Source organism: Hoplias malabaricus, chromosome 2, assembly GCF_029633855.1.
Source record: "Hoplias malabaricus isolate fHopMal1 chromosome 2, fHopMal1.hap1, whole genome shotgun sequence".
Lineage (NCBI taxonomy): Eukaryota > Metazoa > Chordata > Actinopteri > Characiformes > Erythrinidae > Hoplias > Hoplias malabaricus.
Window position 1 is genome coordinate 76,381,536 of NC_089801.1, and position 23,562 is coordinate 76,405,097.

Here is a 23,562-nt window from a genome sequence, read left to right on the forward strand (position 1 = left end):
GTTTCCTCCCACAGTCCAAAAACACACATTGGTAGGTGGATTCATGACTCAAAAGTGTCCGTAGGTGTGAGTGTGTGAGTGTGTGTCACCCTCTGACGGACTGGTGCCCCCTCCAGGGTCTGTACAGGATCCAGACCAACCGCGACCCTGATCTTGACAAGCGGTTACAGACAATGAATGAATGAATAAATGAGTTCTAGATAGATGGTGTGTGGATTAAATGTTAGGTGTTGATTGTAAAGCATCCTTGGGTTTCTAGAAAGGCGCTATATAAGTGTAACGTTAAATAAAAAAAATAAAAAATAATAAATAAATAAAAATATAGTCATATATAAGGAACCATTGAAAATGTATCTGGAAATTATTTACAGTGAAATTTACAGTAAAAATGCTGTAGAAAAATTGCTTAGACTTCAAAATGGTGTGTGTGTGTGTGTGTGTGTTCACATATCTCATCTAGAAGTCAAAATAGAAGGAGACAGGCTAGTGATGGGGAATCAGGTGCTGCCATCTGGCAGATTAACAAGCAGGCTTTGACTTTAATGTCTCTAAGCACTTTCCATATGTACCTCATTAGAACAGAACCGAGATAAAGTTAGACACCCTCCACCTGCAGCCATAAAACGTATTATACTCAACTGTTCTCATATTGTAACCGGAATTCCCAACTGCCAATCCCAGAAAAGCAGCGCTGATTCTTCCAGGCAATGATCCTTCACAAATTTGCTATGGTTACATTTTTATGAATGAGTTTATGTATCTTCTCCGTAATCCCTAACAGCCTGGCATTGCACAATTGGCCTCAAATGCCTCACTTCCTGACTTAATTCAGTGCTTTGCAAAGATAAAATACTACTTTAAATTTATTTTCTATTTTATTTCATGTGTAAACAAAATAAACACGAATAAAACGTAATCATTTTCAGAATATATTTAAAAGGAGATTATGTAATAATATAAAATATTTAATCTATGTTAGAAAGGAAAAGAAAGCCATTTATACATATGAACTCTGGGGGGGGGGGGTTGTCACTGTTGAATATGCAAACCATTATGTACAAGTTTCCAAGGACTCATGAGGGAGTTCCCAGCATGCCCTGCGGCTCTGCATTTTCTGTGTTTTTCAAGGTTTTTTGTTTGAGGCTTTTTGATTCTGAATTGCATTTGAGGGATGATTGTGTGTATTTGTTTGTGCGCATGCTTGGCGTTGGTGTGTGATGTGATGTGTGTTGGTGAGGTCACCATTAGCCTGTATTCCAGTGCTGGAGAGTATCACCCCTGTAATCTCGTCACACCCCAAGCCCTTTCTGCACTATATGTATAATGTGTGCTTATTCACAAACTATGTGTATCTCAGTCTCCTTTCTCACATATATCACACTTATGTAATAATTGTATGGCAAAACCATGCTTCTTTTACTGTAATGTAAATACTTTACTTTTATAGTATATATCTATTTTATTCATGATATAATATTGTGACCAAAAAGGGTTGCCAAAACCAATGCCTGCCAATTGCAGTATATGTCAACCACTTTTCACTTGAGTGCAGATATGGGGGCTTTGTGTGTGTTTGTGTGTTGCTGTATATGTCTGTTTTCACTGTGTGAACGTTATATTGTGTCAGTAAGTTCACACTTGAAAAAAGGAAATAGACAAGAAAGAAGAAAATCTGCTACAGATTGAGAGAAGCTGCTGATGTTGTCAATTCTACAAATTCTGGTACTTTTATATATATTTCAACAGATATATTTACAAACATCGTTGGAACAAGCTATATTATTCGCAGTTCATTTTCTCCCCGTTATCTATACTCTGCTGCCCTCTAGAGTATCAAAGTGTACATTGGAATTGGGCCTAGATTTCCCCCAAAAACAATAATATTAATAAAGTATATTATCAGTTAAAATACCTTCTACTACAAACCCTCAAATCCTATCAATATAATACAGTACAACTACCCGTCTGTACCTATGGCCAAAAGAAAAGCTGACTCTGAAAACCTTTGGGCATTCTGAAGCAAGAGTAAATGAGTATTATTTATTTATTTAAAAGTGTGCATAAAATTGCATTTATTGTAACTTTTATTAATTGTATTATTTATATTAGAATTACCCTCAGCAAAGCAATATGTATTCTGTGACATACCTTTGCTTTAATACAATTCCCACATCACGTTATTGAATATAAAATGGTCCAGAGAGTGGATGTCACAGTATTTGGAGTATTTAACCATTAAATATTGTAATACAGTTCTACATGGAGAATTTGTTAACATGTTTTCACCAAGAAAATCAACAAAGCAAGCTGTTTAACTAGAATGGTCCCAAACTTTGCATGTGACACTATGTGTATACTTGAATTTGACTTAGATATTAAAGCCCAATAAAGTGTTGATTCTACAAATGCTTTACAACTGATTTTCCATTATATGGGCCCTGAAATGTTAGAATCAGACTTACATTCTGCCGGTAATCTTTGAAAAAGGAAGATAATGACATTTCAGGACCATGGACAGTGTCATATGCTACAAACAGCCTGTCAGTAAACTTTATGAAGCCTCCAGTAACCTCCAGCAATATTGAGAAATGCTTACAAAATGATGGATTGCATATTAACACTTATTATGTTAATGTAATGCACTTTGTAAAAGCTTATATTCCTTTTTACAATAGATATTGGAACGTTTCTGTGAGGATTTGATGACACTCTGGCATGAGACCATTAGTGAGGTCAGGTAAGGATGGTTTCTAGATCACAAACAAAACTCCTTGCATCTCATAGCCATCGGAGGGCACTCCATTACTCCAGAGAACATAGTCCCATAGCTCCACAGTCCAAAGCTGGGTGGAATAAGCATGATCATTCCAAGCCTATGTGCAGCTGCTCCCAGAGGATCCTATTGGAATTCATGTTTTTCTGTGGAGATTATATAAAAGGTGTGTGCATATTTGAACGTGTGTCTTTAATGACTGCTCCTAATTCAATTGAATTCATTCAGTTTAAGGGGTGTCTATAAACTTTTAGACATATTGTATATGTTGAATATTAATTGCAGTCTACAGGTTGATAAATTATTGGTGGCCTAAGAAGGTAATACAGTAGGGTGGTGTAGAAATGATGTTTTTACTTCTATTCTACTGATGTGTCTTCGTAAATTGGCCCTGCCTCTTCGTTATACTATATGCTTACGTCTGTTTTTTCCCCTCTGTTTGTTTTTGTTTGAGGCATTTTACTGTACATTTTCCAAGTATACCTCATTGTTTTTTCTGGGTTTTGTGTGTGATACTCCCTGATGGACTGGCAATTAATTAGAAGGGCACGTCCTCTGTTTGGATTTTAATTTTCAATATTTTATCTAATAAAACGTACATGTAACACCCATCTCGGAAACAAAATCTCCATCTCTTTCCTGACAGTGATTTAAAGATGCACTTTTCAATTTTATGGGAGTACCTGTCTCTATTTACCTGCCTAGCATCCAAAGTCCGGAACTAATAGTGCATTAGTCAAGGCAGCTATTCTCAGAGTGTAGGGCGCCCCCCACCCCTTGTGGGACATGTAGGTATTGCAGGTGGGACTCAGAATATCTGGAGAAATGAGCATTTCTTTAATAATGAGTCTGTCTTTATTAATGCCGTTCTGTTTTGCCTATAAAGCTTACTCAGTAAAAAGCACCCTCTCACAATGGATTCATTAATAGCCCTTAAACATAATAAAAGAACATTAAATAGGAGACCAGTACAATGTAGCTTGCCTGGAACCAAAATATGCTGTTATTGGCAAACTTTTATTTTGAAAATGCGCCACAGAGATTAACGGTTTTTGGCAGCGAGTCTGAGAAGGGCCTTCTTTCGGCCTTCATTAAGGCGCCTGTTCAAATATAAAGCTGCTCCAATCATCAGCTTCACCGTCAGAGTCTGGTTTATAAAGTTAGTGTTTATCGGCTCTGAGCTTGATAAAAAGCACAACAGATGATAATGACGGATAATTACAGTTATAAAAGAGGCTTGTATATAACATTTAGGGAAACAGAGGAGGGTCTGAGAGTTAGTGAACGTTGATATGAGCTTTGTTCAGGTCGTGAGAAAGCGCTCTAAACATGCAGCAAGTTAACGTTCGTCTGCACAAACTGCACACTGCTGCTCTGAATAGTGTGAAAATACACATGTAGCTACCACACTTAGTGTAGTATGTAAAGTCCCATAGTGTGGTGTTTGGGACACAGCGTCTCTAACGTTAATGTTAATTAAATGCTGTTCCACATCATTTTAAAAGCAGTATTTCACTGTATTATCTACATAGGAATCAGCTTATAGCTAATATGTTGGTTATGGGGTGGGCTTTGACTCAGCAGATATGTCCCTCACCAATATCAAACTCACTCCTACGCCCTGCACCTGCCTTTGATCATTTTTTTTTGCACAGATTGAAAAGTGAGAAACTGAAGCATAGTTTAATCAGGCCATTTTTCTGTATTGTTGATTGTTTGAACATTAATGTTAATGTTGTATCTGGTGTTATAATGTTAAGCTACTGATTTTGAGATAGAAGTTGATGTTACTTGAATAAATTAGAGAATTGTGAAGTTGCATGTGTATTTTATTACCATTTTTTGGGGCTGATATTGGACAAGTGGGGTGTAGAAATTCCTCTTCATCTAAGGTGGGGAATGATAGAAAAAGTTTGAGAACCACTGAGTCAGGGCAACCTTCAGCACCCGAGCAGTGGGTTCAACTATAAAAATATGGACAGACTGCAGTTAATCCACACTAGTTAAAAATTATTTAATTCATTCATTCATTATCTGTAACCCTTATCCAGTTCAGGGTCGTGGTGGGTCCAGAGCCTACCTGGAATCACTGGGCACAAGGCGGGAATACACCCTGGAGGGGGCGCCAGTCCTTCACAGGGCAACACAGACACACACACTCACACATCCACCTACCAACATGTGTTTTTGGACTGTGGGAGGAAACCGGAGCACCCGGAGGAAACCCACGCAGACACAGGGAGAACACACCAACACCTCACCGATAGTCACTCGGAGGAAACCCACGCAGACACAGGGAGAACACACCACACTCCTCACAGACAGTCACCCGGAGCGGGACTCGAACCCACAACCTCCAGGCCCCTGGAGCTGTGTGACTGCGACACTAACCTGCTGCGCCACCGTGTTTTCTGTACTTGCTCTTTGTAAATCATTTCCTACTGTGTTGTTTAGATGTGATATTGTAGACAATATTATCTAATAATTTTCTAATAAGAAATATGAAGATTAAAACGCTGTTTTAACAATGGCATCACACTTCAAGGGTCTTGATGATTTGCACGGATTTGCGACCTCTGGCGGCTGAAAATACATCAAAGCAGACAGTCATTGTACCAGTGAAATTGACCATGGCACATTTAAGTAGCATCCATTCCAAAATTTAAACGCATTAAGTGCATTCACACGATTTAATCAAAATGTTTTGTTTTCAGTTAATTCGATTGGCGTATCGGTGATCAATTAAAAATAAATTATTCTTTAGGTCCCATTTGAACGCAAACTCCTGTTAAACGTCCAAATATTTCTCAGGGTTGTAAAAAGGCTTTTTCAAGCATGAAATTTTAAATGGATTCACACAATAAAGAAAAAAAATATGAACATCTTTTAAAGTATTATAATGATCTGTTACAACCCAAAACAGTAAATCTATTAATAAATCTAGCTTTTATTATTTATTTATTTATTTATTTATAGAGGGCACATGTAATGCATTTATATTTATGGAAAATCGAACTTGTTTTTTTTGGACCACTCTGGAACATACACAAGACTCTCTTCCTTTGTAAGAAATGGTGCATTTTGTTACTCTTCATTTTATTATTGTTGTTTTAAGCTTAATGTTCCATATTACTGAGTTCATATCTGCTATTTTTTTAAAACATTAAATTCTTCCCTGTATTTTTAGCCCCCACAGCCCGAATATCCCCTCACTTCTCCGTCACAGTCTGCTTGATTTATAAATGTTATCATAAAATAAATAATCAAATGTAGGGGGCGCAGGCTGATGACGGTGTTGTTGGGCTGGCGAAGCCCCCTCCAATGAAGGTCTGGGGATATGGGGAATGATGCTGAGCCGCTGTTGTGGAATTCTGATGCCTGCTCTCAGCTGATCTCTGCACACACACACACACACACACTAACGATGCGGCCGCTACTGTAGAAACGAGGCGTTAATTCTGCGTTGGACTGGACGGGCGTTTATCATGGTGTTGAACAACCGGCTGATTTGTCCTCGCTGACGTCCGGGCGTCTTCGGCTTTTTCTCAGAACCGTCGGGTTGATGCGCTGTGCTTCCAGCGCACAAACAAGGCCGTAAAACGCGAATGTGGAATTTCCGATACCGTTATTATTCGCGGATATAACGATAGGCCTTTTGCTCGGCAAACGGACGATTTTACGAAGTAGCGTCGGGATACATTCGAAGAAAAAAACAAAAAAAAAAACACCATCACTTCTAAGGCATTCATATTCACAGATTTGATCTTAAAATGGCCGAAGGTGAATATTCGCGTTTGAAAAGTACACGAACGAGCGCGAATTTGCATAATGTACGTTACAAACTGTAGCGTCATAGAAGTTACATTTCAGTACGCTTCGATTCTGTGAGCTCGTTCTTGATGATAACAAAGGCAGTTGTGAAGGAAATATGAGGCCATTTTAATTTATTTATCTGTCTCTTTGTGCTGACTTCTAAATCCTGAAATTGGCCTCTGTTGTGCCATAAAACATGTTTATTGACTTGTAAGAGTAGGGAAACATATTCGCGCTCGTTCCTGCCATCATTTATTCAGGCCAAGACCCATCCCGACGGTTCTCCTTCAGAACAATAGAGGAACCATTTGGAAGTGTAGAATAATGTACCACCAACAGAAATGCATGTAACAGTAGTAGGCTATGTTCTCTTGGAGGGGGAAACTGTATAAACGATGCCCGCAGATAACCTCCTCCACCTGGCGGATAAAGTAAGCTTTGCCCGCTTTCTATTGGTTTTCCAGTAATTTAAGTGGGCGCAGGTGCGCCTGGAAGCTAGGATCGTGTGCAATGGCCGCGCCAAGACGAATCCAACTTACTAGTCTCGCTAGCGAAGTGACACTCCCTCCGGTCTCTAATGGACACCCCACTGTCCAGAACTTGACCACAGAACTGGACTTGGCTCCCTCTTGTCCCTCAGCTGAATTAGAGACCACCACAGCCTCAGCTTCAGTCAGAATCGAGTTACAACTCTTCGAGCCGGATGAAAGACGCTGTCCTGAGTTCTATTACCCTGAACTCATCAAAGCCAAGGTAAAGAAAGAAACAAGACTTTACAAAATGATAGTAGTAATAACAATAACAAGAAAATGAGTACAATTTAATAATAGAGATGTTATGACGTACTATGTTAATTACAACAATTAATTCTGGTCTTGTAATTATGAGTTGTCATTCTATTATGACGTTTCTGGTTGTTAGAACTTACGTTATGATTGTAAAGTACTTTACTGTTGTTTTAGAAAGTCATTATTTTTTTGAGTTATAACTCTGAGAATTTATTTATTGGGAGATCTTAAATCAACGCTAAGATATTGTTATAAAATCATGGTTCAGAAAATATTTTTCATATGAGCTAATAAGTAATTTGGAAAGTGATATTTATGAGTTTTCTAATTCAGAAGTTGCCTTATTTAGTACAAGCTCTTAATTCATAATGCTGAGAGTTAATTTATATAGTCATAAATTACTAATTATTCATTTCTTTGAATAAAAAAACTAAAGTCAAATCTAAGAAGATAGAATTATCATTTAAGATGTGAAAAATCAGGAGAGACAGACTCATTGAGAAATAAAGTGGTTCCGCAAATAGAGATGTCATAATAGGAGAGTGAATGTCTACAGTCATGAGCAGAAGGTATGATGCCACAATCATAGTGAAATTATTCCATTTTTTGGGGTGTTAATTATTACCTGTGGTTATGTCATTTGCAGTTAAATGCAAAAGAACTCTGGATAAATTTTATATATACACACATAATCAACAAAAACTTGGTTTATTTGCTAACTGCAAAATATTAGGAGATGATAACCCTAAATTGCAGATAGTACTATAACATTTGCTCAAAGACGGATTATATTAAATTCAGCACATAAGACCTATAAAGGAGCGCTTAGAAAATCAATAGAACTATGACTAGGGGCTCTCAAACTGATGATCATGCATAACATTATGACGATCTCTTTGTTGCTACGCTCACGGTCCATTCTCTCAGCTCCACTGCCCATACAAGGGCCATTTGTAAGTCTATTGTTCCCTGTTGTTCAGTGTTTTGGGTGGTGGATCAGACACAGCAGCGCTACTGGAGTTTTTAAATGCTCTGCCAACTCGTCGTCCACTCTTTTAGTCACACCTACCTCACCGGTTCACCTGGATGTAAAGTTGGAGACAGTAGCTCATCTGTTGTTGCACAGTTTGTGTTGGTCTTTCTCTAGTTCTGAATCAGTGGACACAGGACACTGTTGGCTGGGCACTTTTGGTTGGTGGACTATTCTCAGTACAGCAGTGACATTGAGTGTGTGTTGAACTAATAGGAGGGGATCAGACACTGCAGGACTGCTAGTGTTTTTAAAACGGTAACACCACCACATCGGTGTCACTGCAGCACTGGGCATGATCCACCACCCAAATAGTAGCTGCTATCTGGTGGTCCTGACCATTGAAGAACAGGGTGGTAGGAGGCTAACAATTTATGCAGTGTTCATACTGTATTGTCTGCAGAGTGGAGAGAATGGACAGAGTGTTAAAACAAGTAGGTTGTCATAATGTTATGTTGAATGTTATGGTGCATGACTGTATAATGTTCATGAAATGGCTGACACAGTTAAAGTTAAAATACTCTCTCTTTTTCCCTTGGTTTTAAGGACAAAGCTGAAAGTGACCTCAGGACTTTGAAAGAGGTTATTGAGGACAAGGAGAGGGATGAGCTGAAGGCCCTTGCAAGGAAGTTTGAAGAGAAATATGTAAGTTAAGTTGTCTTCAGGGGACTTAAAAACAGGGCCTACAACTCCTTCCCAAATGGAAACTCGTGTTTCCACAACCTGGAGGGGGTGCCAGTCCTTCACAGGGTGACACACATTCACTCACACACTCACACCTATGGACACTTTTGAGTCTCCAATCCACCTACCAACGTGTGTTTTTTGGACTGTGGGAGGAAACCCATGCGGACACAGGGAGAGCACCGTGTTAATTTAGGGCAAGTGAAACAACACGGTTTTTCGGTTTAGTAGCACTCACTATTTTGTAATACATAAAGAACTCCACCCTACCAAAGATTTCTGTCCAAGGCAACCCCCCCCTCAAACAACGCCCTCAGAAGGATGCAAGTTCTGACAGTTAAAATCTAAATTAAGTTCCAGCAAAGTCCATTCTCCCACATTGTGTCCTCCACTACTTACACCTTCAGTGCTGTACACTCCTAGGCCTGTGCTTTTTCACATACATAGTCCTGCTGTGTTGTGGAGCTGTCTTCCCACGTAAGGAAAATGTCAACCACCATACAGTTGATGGGTGACACTTTCAGCTTCCACAATTCACTGGAAATCTACAAGGTCCACTCGGCTTTGATTTTCATTAGAGGGGGTCTTTCATTTAAACCATTTTATATGTTTAAAACGAGAATGAGGTTGTACCTTTTTAATGTTCAAAGTAGAAATAATCAGCGAGGGTTACTGAGCGGTGCATTTATGTAAGCTTATGGAGATCACGAGGCCATCTCCAATTGGAGCATAGCGTTAAGGTTTTTAATTACACTCTATGGCTAACAGGTTGTAGACACCCACTCACACAATATTTATTTCTAAAATGAAAGGTATTACGTTGACGTCTGTCAACTCTTTGCTGTATTAACAGTGAAGCTTTTGACCTTCATTATTCGTGATATTGGAACACTGCTGCAAGGATTTGATGGCATTCTGCCAATTAAACCTCAAGAGGTCTGGTTTTGATGTTGTTTGATTACTTTTTCATTACAAATGCCACTACTACTCCTTCCAAACTTGTTGATATGTGTATCTGCTGTGGGGCATTTTACATCACTAGCTGAAACTTGTTCTTTGGGCATAGTGACCTTAGGCTGGTGTACATCTGCTCTAGTGCCATCGCCCCGCCCCATTCTGCTGATCAATTCTTTTCAATGGAGAATGTGTATAAACTGTCTGTATGAATGCCTGTGTAAGACATGGGTTTACCTTAAGGCATCCGAGTTCTGTAATTAGTGTGTACATACTTTTAGACATAGGCAAGTACCCTAAGTAGTTTGAGAAATTATATTTTTCCACACTGTAGTAAAGGGGAGTAATTGTCCACTGTTTTTATATTATTTTATGTATTTATTATTTTTTTTTCCCCAAGGGAGGACCTCCTAAAAGGCGAAAAGACCGACTGCAAGATTTGGTGGACATGGGTTATGGGTACGATGAAACGGACTCCTTTATCGACAACTCCGAGGCTGTGAGTTTCAACTGTTCTTCCCAGTAAAAACATGAGTAAACAGAATAGTGATGTTAAAGACCCCTACAGGGAAATGTAAGATTTATACCTTGTTGAATTATTTAAATCCATGTATCGTTTGCGAATTAAGCAGTTAATTCAATCCCTGAGACTTCCCACTTTGAAACAGCAGTGTTCTAATGACATCAAAAATCTAAGAAGCCTGTATTGGATCCAAGTGAAACAGGAGGAATTATTGCTCTTTTGCTTATTGTTTTTGGAACTGCTAATTTGTACTAAATGACTACACGTGTGTAATTTAAATTTAAGTTACACTTTATACGGAGTGTACTGTCCATATGTTATTTTTGCCACTCTTCGAATATCAAATCATATTTATTTAGCGCTAATACAACTGACGTTGTCACAAACAGCTTTCCATAATTAGTATCAATATATTTAAATGCTTAATGTACTATGTCATATACTTATTTACAGTTATTGGAGTTCTAATACTATATCTATATTGTATTTTGAGTAATTGCTTCTGTTCTGAAAGATGAGAGACACCAGACCCAACAATGCAGAGCTGAAGGCTGCTATCAAAGCAACCTGGGCTTCCATAACACCTCAGCAGTGCCACAGGCTGATCGCCTCCATGCCACACAACACTGCTGCAGTTATTCATGCAAAAGGAGCCCTGACCAAGTATTGAGTGCATATACTGTACATCCTGTTCAGTAGGCCAACGTTTATGTATTTAAAAAAAAAAAAAAAAAGTCTTAATGTAATCTAATTTTCTGAGATAATAACATTTGGGCTTTCTGTAAGTTTGGCTTTTGATTTTGACAAACGGAGATGAGCTTTTATATGTTTATATAGGTTTATACCTTACTGGGGTTTCATTTGGTGTCGAAATCGCAGGAATACATGGTGTTATTCCCAACATTGCTGTTGGAACTGGCATTTTAACCAAAGTGCAACACCTCCCCCACAGGTGGGAGGCCACGTTTAAAATAAATACAGTAGTTTTGGTACAGAAACATCTATATACATTTTTTAAAATGTTGAATGTTTGTTCAGAAAGTGATCATGGCAAGTTCCTTTAAATGGCATTTTACTAAAGTATTTCTCTAATGCATTATTCAGAAAGTAGGTTGCAGCAATAGGTTTGTCCAGAAGTTGACAAACCTAAATTAAAATGTGTTTGTTTTAAACACTAGCTAACTGAAACCAAGGTTAGAAAAAGCCATCCACAGTGTGTGTTGGATAAGAAAAGCTTCCTTTTTTTATTATTATTTTATTAAATTGTGAATTGGTTGTCATAACTCCAATGGAATATCTTTCAATCTGTTACTTTCACACTTTTATTGACACAGTATGATGAGCTGGTTCCAGCCTGTCTTACCACCAAACATGGAGGATTTTACGTAAACTCTGGGACTCTACAGTTCCGCCAAGCTTCAGAGGAAGGGGAAGAAAATGAGACGGATGAATTTGAAGTGAATTTAAAGCCCAAGGTGTGTAGACGTTCATTGTCCACTACAGTAACTGAAATGGCATCTACAAACATCATCGTTTTCAAGGCAATGAAAAACACATTAGAGGATTTTGTCCTTCGGATTTTTGTATTCTGTTCAATGTTAATGTCTAGCTGTATGGCCCTATTAGTGGAAAATCACTGGTTCGATCCCCAGTGATGTCCCAGAGGGCAGAACTGGCCTTGCTTTTGGGGTTTTAATAAGGCGCCTCTCATTACAAGGATAATGCTAACCAATGTATCATCTGTTAGTTGGCATAGCAGAACTGGGCAGTACGTATTCTTCTCCAAGCATTCACTCTCCCAGGTTGGGGGCAATTGACTGGCCTGCCTTCACTCCAGATCTGCCTCCTATTGAAAAATGTATGGTGCATTATAACTCAACCTTATTTATTTATAGACCACTTTAAAGAGGAGAATTAGATGTGACCACCGACTGAGCGCCTCAAGTCGTGTGTGCGCGTGCAGCAATAATGGAAGTGATGATACTCATTTTTTCTGTTTCATAAATGTAATTTTTGCCCAAACGGTTCAGAGATAATTACAGGTTTGAGTGGTCAATGTTTTCTGGAAATAGGCTTTGTATAAAGGAAATGTTATGATTGTTTATATTGTAGAGTTACGTACAGTATTTTGCACATTTATAAAATAATTTTCACTCTTTTTAATTGTACATGGAGTCATTATAAATTGGGTTATTACATTTGCTCTTGGGGTATATTTACACTTTTTCTTCTTCCACCCCCCCCTTCACATCTAACAGAAAAGAAAACTCAAAGATGGAATGGATGAGAGGATGAACAACAGCAACAAGAAGAGAAGACAAGAGGACTTGTTAACAGAGGGAGGAAATGCCAAAATCAGGTATCTTGTGTTTATTAAAATAATAATAATAATAATTTCAGAAAAATCATAGACACTTGTAATTTAGTTAGTATTTATAGATGGCATGTTGTAGCCCTTTTCTGCAAGTTAACACAGTTCCCTGGGTCCTTGGAAGACCTGTAACTTGCGTTATGCTCTGCATAATTTATTAGCCCTATTTTCACTCTGCTCATTTTTCCTGCCCCAGTCCAAAAACACACATTGGTAGGTGGATTGACTGTGCAAAAGTGCCCATAGGTAGGGGTGTGTTCCCCTTTGGACTCACCGTGACCCTGAACATGATGAGCAGTTACTGATGAATGAATGAATGTTTAGTCTTTTTAATTACAAGACATGAGTCAGATGGAACCTCCAGTTGCTGGGCTGGAAAAGTTGCACTCGTATTTTTATTTTAACACTTGCAAGCTATGTGAAAATATCAGTGGAATTGTAGCTAATGTTTGGGTTCATTTAAAGGCCGTTCAGACATTATTTTTGAATGAAATCCCATCTTTGCCCTATCTTTCCCCCCCAACAGTGCACTAACTTCAATGCAACCAGGAGAGAAGAAAAAGAAAAAGAAGAATGGCAAACCACAGAGTATCGATGGCATGCTTAAGAGGTTTCATAAGGAGAAGATCCAGCAGCTGCAGATGTTCAATGGCAAAGGGAAGGAGGTGATATCTCCAGCTGAAAATGGCTCCACCAGCCGGGCAGAAACTCAAGAAGAGTCTGTCTCGGCCGATCCACTCCTAACTCTCATTGGCTCGGCTAGTGCAGACGAGCTTCTCCAGGCTGTCAAGGCGGTGGATCAGGACTTTGACCTCGAAGGACTCTTGACTGAGGACCAGGACAGCGGTACCCGAGACCTGGAGGAAAACCAAGAAGCCACAACTGTGTACCAGCCAGCCAGGCCTCCTCCTCCTCTTCCTGATGGATTACCTCCAATGTTGGAGTTATACATCCAAGAACTTTCTCAGGTATTGTGGGGTTTTGATTTCTATTTTTTTCCTTTCCCCTCCCTATCAAAGGTAATAAGCGAACTCTGATATACACTTTCAAAAACCTGGAAAAGTGTACTTCCACTCTTTAATATGTAACAGAATTCCTCAGATTTCCATTGAAGTTGCTAATTATTATTATTAACAATTTTTAATATAAAGTCCACTGATACTTTTTAAAAGTACATTTACACTGAACTAAGGGTGTGCGATATGACGATATAAGATTGTGAACAATTAGAATGTGTCTACGATTCATCATCACAGCGAGATTGTTGTATCGTGCTAAAATGCTCATTCTTTCTGCAGTAGTATGGGTTGGTCGTGAAGGAGTCGGCTCTTTAGCGAGCCAAGTCAAAGGTGTGGCGACTACCGTCTTTGTACGCTGTGTATATACAGACTTTGAAGTGGACCTTCAGATCTGTGTTTAATAATATGTTAATTGCTGTTACATTTATTTACTTTTGGTGCACTTTGCTGAGTGGTGTTTGTTTGCAACCTAAAGTGCAACATGGCGGTTAAAATATGTTAAGCAAGGCATTTTGTCCAATGTGATCTGAATTTATTTACCCCCCCCCCCTCTTTTAGTGCCATGTTTTAAACGGGAGATTAGTTTGGCTGCAGTGTTTTAGTACATTACAAAAAGATATTTAAAGCCAAAATGAAAAATTGAAAATCGTGATGTGGTGATATTTTTGTCATATCACCCACCCTTACACTGAACAAAATAGTTCTTGATCTTGATTTTTAAAGTACTGGTAAATCTGAAATAATGTGGTTTGTTTTGACATTATAACTAATTATTAACTAATTATGCCTTACAATCCTTGTAATATTTTGGCAGTCTGGTTCCTGTTACCCCAGTTATGAACAGTATATTTTCTAGAATGAAACATTTTGCATTCTAAATAATTTGTTTATTACTTACCAGTTAATTTATGCAGATAAATACCTGTAGAAATTTCTATATATATATGGTGCATTTCACCTACTGGGTTTGGTAGATTTCCACTAACAGATGGTTGAGGTAGTAATACTCTCGCTGTCTTAGGCAATCAAGGACATGGAAGGGGAGAACAAGATGGAGCTTTTTGCACCAGAAATTAATGGTGTTTTGCTACAGTAAGTCAAATTTTAAATTGGATATTTCCTAGAGAATTTTCTAGTAAAACACAAAGTTTAGTCTACCACATTGTTGCTGTCCAAAGTAAAAACGTTTATCTCCATCTTTGCCGATTTTTAGTTTACTACATCATTTGAACACAGCAAAATTTCTTGAACAGGCCAATGGAAATGCTCCAAAAATTACTTGAACAAAATTTGACTTCCATTGACAGTTGGAAGGCTTTTCCCTACTCCTATATAAGCATTGTTTTGGAGATGCATGTTTTTCTTTGGACAATGATGGTATTTAACTTTCCAAATCTTTGCGCTGACTCTGTCCTTTGTCGTTGTGTAGTGTGGCAGTTAAGTCTAAAGAGTTGTCCGACAAGCTTCATTCCAGAGTGTTTTCCTACCTGGCATCTCAGCTTTCCTGCAAAAAAGGCACTCTGCTTAAACGAGCCAAGAAACTGCACCTTCTTCATCTGGTCAGTGTGTTCATAAAAAATACCAACAACTGTCCAAGTCTGATTTAAAAAAATTTTATTTGCATCTCTACTGATCTTGTTTTTATTTAATAGTTTCTAAATTTATTTTTTTATTTATTTATTTAATAAATAAAAAGCATCTATACTCATGTACATGATGATATCACTGTTCCTAGACAAGCTGATTCATATATGGTCTTTGTATGGTCAGGGTGATGAGCTGAGGGATCTGCTGATGAGACTGGAAGAGGCGGTGAAGAAAACCATGCCAGAGCAGATTGACCGCTTCAACGATAACTGCCAAGCTCACTCTGAAGCCAGAGCTGCCAAGTATGCTGTTTGTTTGAATCTTTGTGGCTGGTATTTTACAGTCTACTAATATTAGTTTTTGTCCAAATTTTAGCTAAGAAGCATGGCAGTTTTAGTCATCCTTATTCATTTCAAATTCCACAACTGTTAATTTATGTATTGTTTCTATCATTTGAATGTCGCACATTCTCATAACTGTAGATAAGAGTGATGCCTACCTCACCAACCCTCAGGAAAATGTTGAGGTCAAAGTCAATATGGGTAATGTTAGCAGTTGGGATTCTTCTCGTAGAAGGATCAATGGATCAGTGATGTTAGTTGTAGGTCAAAAACAAGTGGTGTATGTCTTCACATGTCCCAGAGCAATAGATATCAACCATTGGTACAACCATATCAAAAAAAAATTCAAGTGAAAATGAACTATGTAATTGACCAAATTGACTAAATATTTTTGTACTTTTGAAAAGTGTATGTGTAAATATTACAATTCATGAATTTTGGTTAATGCTTTTGATGACTTATGTTTTCAGACTGGAGGCTGAGAAAGAACAGAGGGCAGTCGATGGATCTGATGAAGAGGAGGAGGACAAAATCGGAAAACGGGTCTTTGGACCTCGCAAGAGATTCAAGTGGACTGAGGAGATCAGGTTTCCTGTTATGTCACACATGACAACATGCATTTAAAGAAACTTTGCCGTTCATATATCGGTTGTAAACATGCCTTATTCGCATAATACACTCTAGTACCTATAGTGGTATGTTATTATATATAGCATAATTAACCATGAATGCTTACTATCTACTTACTTGACTAATTTTTCTTGCTACAGAAATATGGACGCCAGTTCTGTAATATCAGTTTTAATGTAACAACCAATGGGACATGTAAACAAATACATGACCCATTCAAATGTAACTGGTTTGCATGTGTTTGTGTGTTTAGGGAGTTGCTATCTGAGCTTGTGAAGCTAAAGATGAGCTGTTATGAGCTTGAAGCTCCTAGCAGTCCAAGCTTGGAAGAGTACCTGAGAAATTTTCTGGAGGATATTGTAAAGCCAATGTGGCCTAAAGGATGGATGCAGTCCAGGTAAAGCTTGGTTTCTCTTTCTTTGTGGATACTTTGTAGAGACGCTAGCATAACACATCCTGTGACTTTGTGTGGCGATAAGTGTCACAGTTGCATATTTATATAGCCTACCCCCCCCCCCACTATAAGTGTGACCTTGCAACGAAGAACCATATGTGGAAATTTGTTGTAAATACATTTTAATGAAATTGCTTGGTTCCCTCTTTAAAATAAAGCAGTCACTAAAGGTTTTCCTGTTTATTTTAGCTATATTTCTCTCATATCTTTCTCATTTACTGAATTGGTTATTTTAAAGGAACAATAGGTAAGATTTTTTTTTTGCAGTTTAATTCATTTTAACATCACTGTCCTGAAATCATGGGAGGTGGTTTCCTACCCATCAACCTGACTTTATTCAATTCAGTGTACTTCAGTTAGTAACTACATATTTATTTAAAAAGTAAAGATGGTTTGAGACATTTCCTTTCCGCTTTAAAGTTACACAGTTTAGTTTCTGCAGTGCTGAGCCCAGAGTGGTAATGAAAAAGGCTCTGTTCTCCTTATTACAGGTCAGTGAAGTATCCCCATAATTTTGAAGCTGTAATTTTACAGTAAAAATACTACCTAGTGTTCCTTTAAGATCAAATGGTGGTTCTTCTATGGCATCAATTTAATAACCTTTTGGCACCAGTGCTGTTAGTCAAATATGTCAGAAATAGAAGCTGTTTAAATATTGTTCTGGCCCTGCTATCACCACAGGATCCTACTGATAGAGAGCCGGAGAGTGCATGGCCACATAACTGGTGTAGTGTAAGTATGAATATGAATTTAGCAAAATCTGAATGTTCTGGTTATATGCTTAATGAGTAATAAATAATTATATATATATATATATATATATATATATATATATATATATATATTTTGTACAGGGCAAGAAAGAAATCAATGGCCATTCCAAAATCTAAAAAGGTATTTTATTTTTATTGTTAATATTATTTTACATTTTATTTATTTTTATTTATTTAACACAGTGTTATAAAGTGACCTGTATGAAACTGAAAATGGGCACCATGCTACAATCTTTCTCTCTCTCTCTCTCTGTAATTAAATTAGAATGTTATATTTAGGGTCAGGCAGTTTAATCATTTGAATTATAATAATAACTTTATAATTTAAAATAATTAATAATTTTACAAGTGGTTTCCTCCACAATTTCTTTTCCAGATCAGTTTACTCTCCGAGAATACTGGGGAGGTCCTGCCAGTCCCGGTATCTAAGGGTCTACCAGTAGGCGCTGTAGCTCAACGCAAACGGCTCAGTCTACCTTTGAGCACCCAGCAAGCCCCCCAGAACACTGTGAGCAAGCCTCAGTTAGACTCGCAAACAACTGTAAAGTATACTCCTACACTACCTGAGCTTCAGCAGATCAGAGAAGAAGTGGGAAGACCATCGCTAGGCGCACACAAAGTGCCCACTGAGGCTGTGACTACTGACAGAAAACTTGAAGCAGCCGGAAAGCCTTTTTCCAGTGTCTCCAGTGTCCACATGGGAACCTCAGGTGGTCCACAGCCCACAGATTCATCTCTGCTCTTGTCCAGTTCTGGTGTGGCAGTGACTTTGAAACGACTTCCGACAGGAGAGAAGAAACCTCAGAAGCTAATGCTGGTTGCTCCACCTGCTGCAGCTGAAGGAGACTCTGCAGCTGTGCAGGGGGTAGCCAGACTGCTCACCACCACCTCATTTTGCACAGCTCCCGTTTCAGTGGCAGTTGTGAGTATCAAAGTAAATAGCACATTATTGGGCATTACTGGGTACCAGTCATTAATATAGGAATAATCACGTGTCTGTAGAAACAACTGATAAAACAGTGTTGTAATTGGGGCCCAGTCCCCTCATTTAAAGTACTTAGCACTGGGTTTGAAATCCATAAGTAACAGCTAAAATGGTACAATGAATATGAGCATGATTAGAACTACATTGTTGCACTGAAATAATACATTATTGATATTGTTTGTTTCTGATATTGTCTACACAGGCAGCTGTGGAAAGCTCTTGTGGCGACCCGGCCCTACCTACACCGTCACTCTCCCTCCAGGCCTCATCTTACCCCAGTGTACCTCAGTCAGGGGCTTTAAAAAACTTGGTCCCTCTGCATGCTTTACCCTTCCCTGGACTAGCTTTCGCCAGCAAAAAATCTGGACATGCTCAAATGTGCAAAGACGCGATACTAACCAGTTCTGGACCTGGAAGTTTCCAATATGGTCTCACACATGGTGAGTGAGGAATTACAGACACCTAAAACCAACCATAGATATTGATTTGTAGGTTCTTACCAAAGACTAGAAGTCTTGAAAACCGTACCAAGACAACCCTTCTAATGTTAAAATAATATATGTCCATTTTGAAGCTGATGCCAGCAATTTGGAACGGTGCATCAAGACTTTGTGTAATGCTTAAAAAAAATTATTGGCACAGGTCAGTGATATGATTGGGTTGGAAAAGAACATCCGACAGAGCCAACTACCGCTAAAAAAAAATACTCGTGGGTGGGTTGATGTCCTTTTTTTATAAAGAAATCAAGCTAAAACATGGATTTCTCCGACCACAGCTCACTTTCACTGTCTTTCAGAACATCTGAGATGAGCTCTGCCACAGAGATGCTGAGGTTACACGACATATGACTTGAAGCCCAATTTTTAACCCTGATTTCCAGTCTGGCCGAGTCTTAGCTAGTTGACTTTAGTCTGCAGACTCTGTGGCAGTTGCAATTGTCAGTTGGAGGGAAAGCGATGTAGTGTGTGAAGGGCTCCGACTCAGATGTTTTGCCTCCAAATCGAGTTTCAATCCTAGCATATCAAACCTTTTTGATTGTTAATTTAGTTTTGCAACATTACATTGGACATTTTGTAGTGTAAACTCTTCAACTCAAGTCTTAACAAGACTTGTCAACTGCCAATGAGAACAGAGCATGACGTTAAACACAGGTGCATGTAGTGGAGCAATACGGTGGAAGATGGATTAAACTCTAAAATTATGAAAAGACATAACCGAATACATAATAATCTAGCAGCATGTTATGTATTAGATACATAACCAGTATTGTGCCACAAATCAGACCAATAAAACACTTATTCCAACTTTATTCTAATTTACAGTACCACCTTACGTTACACGGCATTGTGGAGTGCTCTACTGCTGTTTCTAAACTATTAAATCTGGAACATAGCCTCAAGGAGAGTTGTCACAATACTAAGAATTACAACTTTGATAACGATACTTTGAAAATATTTGAAAATCAATACAATTTTTCTATACTTTTTTTTTTTTTTTTATATTAGTTCATAAAAGTATACATTTTAAACAAATCTGAAGAGATATATAACTTTAATTAATGGTTAAATATGAATTAACAAATACATTAGTCTCTTTACAAAATAATGACTATTGACACCAATGCAATCAATACTACAAAACACAGTCCCAGCAAGAGTTAGTGTATTATTGTGTATTAATATCATCCAAAATAAAGTTTAGTCTAGTGTTCACTTAAGCAAAACTGGCAGCAAATGACTGCAAATATGTTCTTTATTTTAATGAACACTGGGAGCATTCAGCTGTCGACACGCAACTGCTGAGACATTTATTGGATGCTTTAACGTAACTGCAAGTTCTTGGCTATTGTTGGCTCTTATACCAAGGATATGATGATAAACATTATGATCATAGATGATCAGACACTTTGTTTTAGTGATACTTAAAAATGGAAACGATCACCAACCTCTTTGACTTATTTGTACAAATCTCCGTGCCGGTCCTTCAAGGGTTTGGCCAGATTTGTTGTGTTTGCGGCCTTCATTGGACTGGTTCTGAAGCACCGCTTGCACACCAGCTTGGTCATGTCCTTTTGGCTTTCCATCTGCTTTGAATCTGAAGTATTTCCACACAGCGCACTTGTTTTCCTTGCTTATTAAAACGGGCTGCTAGCCCTAACTGCTTTCTCTTTAGCTGCAAATGAACATTACAAACTGCTCTGTGCTTTATGGGAGCCTGGGCAGATCAAACGAAAGTACGTTTAATATAAATGGCATTGATACTTAGGGAAACAAGTGCAGTACCATTTCAGAATGTTCAGTATCTATATTTTTATATTTTATATATAGTGTGTGTTAAATTTCCAAAGCCCATGTAGCTATATTTCTAACAGTAGCACAAGGGTCTTATGCAGTGTCATCTGAGGGCTTGAAGGTCATGCACATTCGATAGTGGTTAACCATCCTTGCCCTACACTGGTTGGGATATTTCTGGACTTCCTGAATCTTTTCACACTATAATGTATGTTAGTAGGTAAAGATCAAAATCATGTCTTTTTTTTTGGATAATTCTCACAAAGTTTGCAAAACCAAACACCACTTTTGTGGATGTCCTTTTTTTATATACTATTTTATAATCACTTGCTTATAATGAAATATTTCAAATGTTGTCTGAATATTTTATACTTTTTTTTTTTTTTTTTTATTCTTTTATTAGCCCAGCCCATATTTTGGGTTGTTTCATGCAGCAAATTCTAAGCTTGTTGATACATACAAAATAAAACCAATGTGACCAATGAAAACATTGAAAATATTTGATCTGTGATTTTGTTAATTCCACTGAACTTTTAACTGAGTAAATTATATTGTTTTATTGCGTTTGAAAAGTCCCATTTTTGTTCTGGGAATATGTCGGTTCAAGGAAGAAATATTTTAAGTATCTGTGGTGATTCTGGAAAGAGCTATGACTTGGCATTGAATGAAATTATGTGAATTTTCAGGACTCGTTTAGTTCCCATCACTGATGTTGCTGTTTGTTTCTCATTTTTTTCCCTCTCTTTCTCAGGTATTTACTCTGCACTGTGTTCTAGTGTTCTTTATCCTCTCTCTGGTCGTGTCTCCTCTTCTCCGTCTTCTCTCCATGCTTTGTCTACTAGGCCCTGTCCTTTAGGTGACCTTTTGAACTGTTGGAGAAATTTCACTTGTGTTTTGTGACTATTCATGTCTAGTGTAATTTGTTTTTATGATCTCTATATGTTAAAATATCAGAATATTAAAATCATTTTAACTGTAAAATTACTGTATAATAATATGCAGGTTTGTCTGTGAGAGTGGTTTGCACTTCTACTTGTTGACCTTCTTAATTCATTTTCTTTTTTGTTTACTGCAGATGAAAGCCAACTCCATGCAGAAGGTGCTAATTCCCAGAGAAAACTGCACTGAAGTCGTACAAGAGTTGACAAGTACGTTTTATAAACAGTATTCTCATTACAGAACTGGACTTTACAGCTGTAAGACCACCAAGGTATTAATGACTAAGCACTGAATGAGTCCACATTAAAAGCAAAATGAGTTTCACCTTGAGTACATTTAAAAAAACGAAAACACATTATTCAACTCAAACATGACTTGAGTGCATTACTACTAACCGGGATGAGCCATGTAACCATCAGGACTTCAAGAATGTGGTAGTGGTGCCTTTAATAATACTATTAATAATAACCTTTAAGTGGAAGGGTTTTTTTATTTACTTTTTTTTTTTTTTATAAATTGTAAAATCTAAGACTGAGGCTTCATTCAACTGTTTTCGTTTGCCTGAGATCTCTAAAAAGTTTCTCTTTAAGTTTGTTGTCCTTTTTAAAATCTGCATTTAAGAACTTGACAGGTTTCCCTTGTAGGATCATAAATAAAATAGTGTCCTATAAACACTTAATATGAGATTATACTTAAAACAGGATTCCAAAGACTTCATATGAAGAGTTATCTGGTCGATGGTCTTTGAAAAAGCAGGAGCCCTCTGTTTAGCCAGACAACGTTAGCTTAATCTCAAGCCTGTCACAAACCCAAAATGTGGACTGTCCAACTGCGATACCCTCTGCAAAGTGGTAATGTTTTTCATCAGTTGACAATTATTTTTATTATATGACAAAGATTCTAACAATAGACGTACAAGCAGCCCAAAAGGGGGAGGCTTATTTTATTGTGATCTGAAAGATTATGTAAGAAGTCTAGATTTTTTTTTTTTTTCCTCTCCAATGAAAAAATGATTATTATTATTTATAATTATTGTCTCAGGGATTCTTAAGGGGGTGATGCATTAAGCACAAACTTGGGAGTAATATTACTGCATGTAGTTTTGTATGTCCTAAAATGTGACTGAGCTGAACCGAGATGTTTATAAATAAAATATGCAAATATCAGTTGTGATGGTTTGGATTTATTTTTCGTTTGCACAATTATGCAGCACTTGTATCCTAAACTGTGAACACAGTGCACCTGTAAAGTGGTAAATTATATTTTCTTATATTGATGTGGTATATAAATCAATGTTGTAATGTTCAACTGAAAGGACTAAGGATCTCATGTACTAAGCTAATTTAAATGAGATCTCATGGACTTGTAGTTGATTCTAAATAAATTTTCACCATTTTTATTATACCGAGCCATCACTGGATTAGGAACACACATGTATCTCCATTTCCTGTCTATTTTAATCAGCTCTCTTGACCATACAGTAGCACTTTGTAGTTTACAGACTATAGTCCACCCGTTTCTCTGCACATTTTTCTCCCTGCCCTTCAATGATCCGGAACCCCACAGGGCAGGTATGATTCAGGTGGTAGATCTTAGTGATGCAGTGA

The 23,562-nt window shown here is 37.8% G+C and overlaps 1 protein-coding gene across 2 annotated transcripts; it reads left to right on the plus strand.

The window, feature by feature from the left end:
- The first annotated feature begins 6,108 nt into the window (after positions 1–6,108).
- Positions 6,109–23,105, plus strand: ubn1 (ubinuclein 1). Of its 2 annotated transcripts, XM_066661629.1 has the most exons (17): positions 6,109–7,339; positions 8,951–9,049; positions 10,443–10,541; positions 11,900–12,040; positions 12,824–12,924; positions 13,463–13,904; positions 14,977–15,047; positions 15,385–15,514; positions 15,726–15,844; positions 16,354–16,470; positions 16,767–16,910; positions 17,649–17,699; positions 17,822–17,861; positions 18,117–18,662; positions 18,928–19,165; positions 21,768–21,872; positions 22,092–23,105. In XM_066661629.1, exons 1-17 carry the CDS (start codon positions 7,097–7,099, stop codon positions 22,142–22,144), a joined length of 2,739 nt encoding a protein of 912 aa, XP_066517726.1. In that variant the 5' UTR covers positions 6,109–7,096; the 3' UTR covers positions 22,145–23,105. The 2 variants fall into 2 exon arrangements, with proteins under 2 accessions (XP_066517726.1, XP_066517727.1); XM_066661630.1 differs by lacking the exon at positions 21,768–21,872.
- The last annotated feature ends 457 nt before the right edge of the window (positions 23,106–23,562 follow it).